The 6943-nt window shown below is 34.3% G+C and overlaps 1 protein-coding gene and 1 non-coding gene across 3 annotated transcripts; both read left to right on the top strand.

Moving 5' to 3' along the window:
- Positions 1 to 1260: 1260 nt before the first annotated feature.
- LOC145074740 (glutamate receptor 1.4-like) lies at positions 1261 to 5681 on the top strand. Of its 2 annotated transcripts, XM_079021082.1 has the most exons (6): positions 1261 to 2054; positions 2384 to 2624; positions 2831 to 4107; positions 4206 to 4509; positions 4697 to 5049; positions 5184 to 5681. In XM_079021082.1, the coding sequence occupies exons 1-6, from the start codon at positions 2034 to 2036 to the stop codon at positions 5502 to 5504; spliced, it is 2517 nt and encodes an 838-aa protein (XP_078877208.1). In that variant the 5' UTR covers positions 1261 to 2033; the 3' UTR covers positions 5505 to 5681. The 2 variants fall into 2 exon arrangements, with proteins under 2 accessions (XP_078877208.1, XP_078877207.1); XM_079021081.1 differs by lacking the exon at positions 1261 to 2054 and having other exon boundaries at positions 2295 to 2624.
- LOC145077358 (small nucleolar RNA U3) lies at positions 1350 to 1564 on the top strand. The gene has a single exon (XR_013693137.1). It is a non-coding gene; the product is annotated as a small nucleolar RNA U3 (small nucleolar RNA).
- Positions 5682 to 6943: the final 1262 nt, after the last annotated feature.

Genomic DNA, 6943 nt, shown 5'->3' on the forward strand with positions numbered 1-6943 from the left:
ATTGAAGACAAGTATAAAAGAAAATCGAGTGAAATGAGTTTGAAAGATGTCGAGAGCAAAGTAAATTGTTAAACGAATGAACGTAAATAAGAAAATTTGTTAGTCACGAATTTAAATGAACCAATACCAATATCAAACAATTTAAACGACTCAATGCCAATTAAAAAACAGTTATAACTATTTCAGTCATATGAAAAAAATCTTCAAAAACAATAAACTAATAGTATAATTAATTTTTTACTTTTCATATTTTTTTTATCACATTTTTGAAAACGTTTGTACTTTTAATAAAAGTTTATAATTTGGTAAGTTTTATTTAAGCATGTGTTTGACAAAATAATTGAAAAATTAGTTTTTGTATTATTGAGATAGCTAAATAAATAATAATGTTTGATAAAAATTTCTATCAAGTTAAAGGAGATATAAAATGACAGTTAAATATATAACTAAACCTGATGATAATTTAGAACAACTAAAATCGAAAAACCAAGAAAATTGAAATAACGAATCACTTAAAAAAAATAAGAAAATTTTAACAAAGGAATCTGCGGCACAAACCCATTTTTGACCTATTGGTCCTAGTATCATAGGCGACCGAACGACCGCCCCCTAATTACTAGACCGACCTGCTATAATAACTCCATAAACACCTAGCGAAGATATGACAAACAAATAAAGTAGCCCTATGTTCGGATCTGACAATACCATACCATAATCAAAAGGTACAACGGCCCGAGCGACCAGACTTAACATAAATGTAGCCACTGGAGCCATTCTAAAAAGGGAGAAATTTGCACTACTTGGTGAAATAGGTTCTTTTATAATCAATTTAAAACCATCTGTTAGAGGTTGTAACAATCTAAATAATCCCACTACATCAGGACCCTTTCGACGTTGCACAAAAGCCATTACTTTACGTTTAGCTAGCACTAAAAAGACTACTCCTAGTAAAAGTGGTAGAATTATTCCAAGTATTTCAGCCGGAACAATCATTTTCTATTCACTCATGATCTGACCTAGTCGACCCGATCATGATATTTCACTCATGATCTGGCCTGGTCTGAAAACCAAAAACCAAGTTGTTTAAAAAAAAAAACAAAACAATGTGACTAAAAATCAAAGCGTTTTAAGAAAACAAAAAAAGGATCAAAATTAGAGTAAATGAAAATTATTGGTAATGCTAGTAGTCATAAATAATAATAATAATTTTAGTTACGACGAAGAAAGTTTCCCTCAATGTTCTTTGACTTCTTTCCCATTGGTCCCTCGGAATCGAAAAGACGCATCCCACATCGGCTGCTACTGCAAACGAAACAGCATATATAAAAGAAGCGGAGAGAAGAAGAAGCACGACCTTACTTGAACAGGATCTGTTCTATAGGCTCGTACCTCTGTATTCTTGATTCCTAAGAAGACAGAAACCCATGTCTGGTTGATGAACCACGACCATGTAACCAGAGCGTGATTAACAGAGTTTCTAATGGTCCCGGCCATGGCTCAGTAGATGATCGTTGCCTGCCCATCTGATGGGTCTAGGCATGGCTACATGGTTGTCTGACAGACAATACGCTTTCTTTTTTGATTACCATTTTTTGATGAAATGTCTGAAAGGCGCTCCTACTAATTATCGCTAGACAACTAAATCTTTCTTATGGGTTCTATAAGTTGTGATTTTACATGGGAAATGTCAAAACTCAGAGATGCAAATCAAGTGTTCGATGAATTGCCTGAAGGAGATTATGTTTCTTCTTTCTTGGGTCAGCTTATGACTCATCTTCATTTGTTCTCCTAGCTCAACTGGACATGTAAAGTATACCATAGTCCCAGAGAAGATGAGTGGGTTCTTATTCGGTTCAGTCGAAAGATTGCTTCTCAGATTTCAGAAATAAACCACCACAAAATCTTGTTCAACAAGCGAACCTTAAGCTGATGTTAGCTATATGTAGATGCATATATTGAAGGATGCATGCCTGGTTGACATTTTGATGTATTTATATATATGATCAGTGATCACGTTGATTGCTTATACTTAAATGGACCAAAGAAATTTCCAGGTATTTGTGACATTTGAAAACATTCTTCTTCATCCACTAGAATATTGCACATACCTTTCCCTGTTGTAATTATTTAAATTCAGGAGATATAATTTTTAAACAGCAAATCTTTTGTTTAAACACTTGAATGATGTAAGCCAGTATGTATTGGTCAACTGATTGGCTGAATCTCTTTTTATGAGTTTGATCAATAAAAGGAGAAACGAGCAAAGCTTAATTTTCATATTTGCAGCAGCAACATGAGCATTTTTTACCATTCAATAATGAAGATACGTAGCAGGGAGAGAACACACCTTTCATCTTTAATGTTGATGTTGCTCTGCTTGCAGATGTATACAAAAGCTCAAGAAGATTTAGCCTACAAGGAGATCCCAGTGGGAGTGATTCTAGATATGGGATCATCATATCCATATTCATATTCATATTCATATTCTGGGATTGGAAAGGCTGTTCATAGCTGCATCACCATGGCAGTGTCTGAGTTTTACATGGTCAATCCTCACTTCCAAACAAGGATAATTCTTCACCACAGGGATACCCATGGAGACCCACTGCATGCTCTCTCTGCTGGTAAGTCTTACCATTTAGATAACTATTTCAGACTTCATTTGGAACACATCATGTAACAAGATCAAAAGTAAATACCAATTAAAGAGCATAACTATTTGTTAATTCATGTCTTTCACAACATGTTTAATTTCAATGAAGATGTTTTCTTTGGATATTTTTTCATTGTTTTAATTCATTTGTTTATGATTGTCTTTTTTGCCCATCAGCTCTTGATCTTTTGGAGAAGCCAAAAGTGGAAGCAATCATAGGTTCAAAGTCAACAGCTGAAGCAAAGTTGCTGGCAGTATTGGGAGACAAAGCTAGAGTTCCTATTCTTTCACTTTCACCATGTCTATCTTGCAACAAGCATCCTTATTTCCTTCAAGTTGCACAAGATGAAACCACTCAATTTAAAGGGATTGCTGCAATGGCTGAATCCTTTAGATGGAAGGAAGTTACTGTTATCTGTGAAGATAGTGAGAATGGGAGAGACATGACTACATTCATGACCAATACATTCCAAAAGAAGGGTATAATTGCAACACATTGGAGCCTAATTTCAACCTCTTCTAGCAATGAACTACTCCAGGAAGAAGTTCACAAGCTTTTGAGTATGCAAACAAAAATATTCATCATGCATGCATCCCCTTCTCTTGCATCCCGCATTTTGGTGAATGCAAAGTATCTTGGAATGATGGATGAAGGATACAAATGGGTTATCACCAGTAAGACTATGGACTTTCTGAATTTAATGGATGATGAAGTCATGGAGTCTATGCAAGGGGCAGTAGGCTTTAAATCATACGTTCCACAATCAAGGGATATCCACAAATTCACTTCTAGATGGAGAAAAGAGTATCTTACTATGAAACCTGTGATGAAGCTCAAGGAGATTAATACTTATGCTATTTGGGCATATGATGCAGTTTCAGCTCTAGCAATGGCTGTTGAGAGGATACAAGTTGTAGAGCAAGTAGATGAACTGAAGATTAAAGAAGATTTGGAGACGAGTGGCTTGACTGAAAAGGGTAGGACACTTCTGAATCAGATGTTAAGCAATAGGAAGATGAATGGTGCACAAATCATGGAAATTATAAATGTGATAGATAAAGGAGAAAAGAGGGTTGGGTTTTGGAGAAGGGATGCTGGTTTCACCAAAAAGATTGGTGAGCTCAAGTCATTTGCTGATGAGGGGCTGGAGGCCATCATCTGGCCAAGAGGTGTCAGTGTCACAACTAATTCAATGCATAATAGGAGGAGGATGCTACTACTACAAGTGAATAAGGAAATCCTGAGAATCGGCGTTCCACCAAAATTCCAACCAAATGGAGTTTTTCAAGTGAAGCATGATCCTGAAACTAATTCAACAGTCATTTCAGGATTTTGTGCAGACGTGTTCCAAACTGCCTTCGCTGCATTAGATCTAAACGTATCCCTTCAATTTATTCCATTCATGGATGCATATCGAAACTACAACAATCTTATACATCAAGTCTATACTGGGGTATGCATCTTTTTAAACCCAATATATGTTCTTTGTTTGATGCTCAGGAAAAGCATGATAATTAATCTGTTTTATTGCATTATGTTTGTTTGCATCAGGAATTTGATGCTACTGTTGGAGATATAACAATCACAGCTAACAGGTCTCGATATGTTGACTTTACATTACCATTCACGGATCTTGGCCTTGGACTGCTGTCTCGAAATGATGATGTAAGCATGTGGATCTTTATGAAACCACTGAGTTCAGATCTGTGGCTTGTGTCTGCTTGTTTCTTTATATTACTCGGTTTTGTCATTTGGATTCTTGAACATTGGACGAATGAAGAGTTTCAAGGCTCACCATCAGAACAGATTGGAACAACCTTATGGTTTGCCTTTTCAACCCTTGTTTATGCTCATAGTAAGCTCCCACGTCTCATTTTAGTTTAATTTTTACACAACCAAGTTCCACTTTCTAATATAATCCTATTATTATTATTTGGTTGGTGAATATGCCAATCTGTTGTATTACTCGGTATTGGATGTTTATTTTTCCACAATCTTACTAAACTATATTTGAGTTGGTGGTTGAAAATTGAAAATTGCAGGGCAGAAGCTGAAGAGTAATCTGTCAAGATTTGTAGTGACGGTATGGTTGTTTGTAGTGCTGCTCCTTGCTTCAAGCTACACTGCAACTTTGAGTTCACTGTTAACCATTGAACAAATTCAGTTAGCATCAAAGAGAGACTTAATAGGAAACAACTTAATTGGAAACAGAAATGGTTCCCTTCTGCCATATTCTACTTCAGAGGAGTTTGCTGATGCTTTGTCACGTGGGAGCAAGAATGGTGGTGCTGATGCAATTATTGATGAAATTCCATACGTAAAGGAATTCCTTGTGCAGTATCCATCTGGCTACTCCATGGTCGTGTATGAAATGATCACCAATGGTTTTGGTTTTGTGAGTGTCTTCCCTACACTCACTCTACCATTTATTTAGTCTTTTTATTTGAATTTATGATTTGTAGATGAACTAGCACTCTACAAGTTGTTGTTGTTCCTAGTTTAATGCAAACTGTAATTGATCATTTGCAGGCATTCCCACAAGGTTCGCCCTTGGTCCCTGATTTATCAAGAGAGATATCCAGACTACGAGAAGACGGGACTTTAAAAATGTTGGACAATAAGTGGTTTAAATCAGATTCACACTCAAAGGATTCTGAGCCTGTATTGAAGATCCTAAACCTAAAAGAGTGTCGTGGTCTTTTTCTTATAAGCGGGGTTTCAATGACTCTCGCCCTTTTCATATTCTTGCTTTATTTTATTCACGACAAACTGTATTTCACATACACAATGCTCTTTGGAGGAAAGCTTGCATTCATCATGAGGATTCTCAACCCTAAAACTGGTGCTTGAAATTAACAACTACAACTACAACTATATATGGCATTTGTCTTTTCTCTATTTATTCATTCGACTGCTACTACTCTTTATTTCTTTTGCTCTTCCTAGCGTCTTGTTAATGTTGGGTTTAATCCAGATTCTCTTGTACTTGAAGATTCATCAGTAAAATTGATCATCTCTTGTGGCCAATTTCTTCTCAAAATCTTTATATGTGTAGTTTTTCAGTTTTCATCAATGGTATCATAGCTGTAAACAGCTTAAACCCACTTATCATGGGTTCAAAAATTCTCAATGTGCAACCGACGACAAAATATGACACTGCTGGAAAGTCATACTCAAAGCAATGCGATATACATATGACAAAAAAAAATGTCAAATGTTCTTACAAGTCATAACATGTTCATTATGCAAACAAATACGTAAAAAAAAACAATGAAAAAAATGCCTACAACGTGTAAGATACCAATGAGTAATGATAATGAAGATACAGATCACCTGGTTGAAAGGTTTCCATAATCTTTTGTAAATTGTTCAAGTTTTTTAATGTAGTCCAAACCTTATTAATATCTAATTTGAAATTAAAAATTAAAAATTATTCAACATTTTTAATATTCAATCCAAGTAATAGAAAAATAAAATAAAAAGATAGAAATAAAAGTATAAAACTTCTCCAAAAAAAGCCAGATATAAGCATGTTCCTTCGTCTAAAAAATTGAATTAGTAAGCCGAATGGACTGGAATGCCCGATTCATCTATGCACATCTACAATCATAGTTTTTGTAACAGGGTAACAAAGGCAATAATGCTACTACGAACATCTACTTGTTATCCAACGGTTGTATTTTACTTAAGATTTGAGCAAAATCATCTCTTTGTATCTACTGATTTGTGAAAAAAATTCATGGCAAAATACATATAAGACCTAAATAAAATGGATAATTTTCTTTTTTTCATTCGATCAAAAGGTGTAAGATTGTATATTACACGGGTTAATTAAAACAAAAGTTAAATATGAAGGGTACACATGTTGATTAAAACAAAAGTTAAATATAAAGACGTAAATCTTAAACATTTTTTTAATTAAAATTTGGAAATAAAAATAGTAAGCAAAAGTAATTTATATTCAAAAGTCATTACTTGATTATAATGATTTTTATACCCTTCAACACAATGCACCAAAAGATGACAATTTGTGCAACTACAACTCAAAAAAAAAAAAACTCACTTGTTGAAGCAACTTATGATAAATTCAAGTCATCGTGCTAACACTTAATAATACAAACAATATAGTCTAAAAAAGTACTTAAACATTAATAAATGGTGTTCTAATTTGTTACTTTTTACTCATTTTTAGATGAGAAAACCTAAAAAAAAACTACCTATTATATGCCAGTCCTTAAAAAAAACATTTATATTATTTTTTAATACACTTTAACTAGGGGTGGAATTGA

The sequence above is a fragment of the Lactuca serriola genome, chromosome 9 (assembly GCF_051521515.1).
Source record: "Lactuca serriola cultivar US96UC23 chromosome 9, Lser_US96UC23_V15, whole genome shotgun sequence".
NCBI lineage: Eukaryota > Viridiplantae > Streptophyta > Magnoliopsida > Asterales > Asteraceae > Lactuca > Lactuca serriola.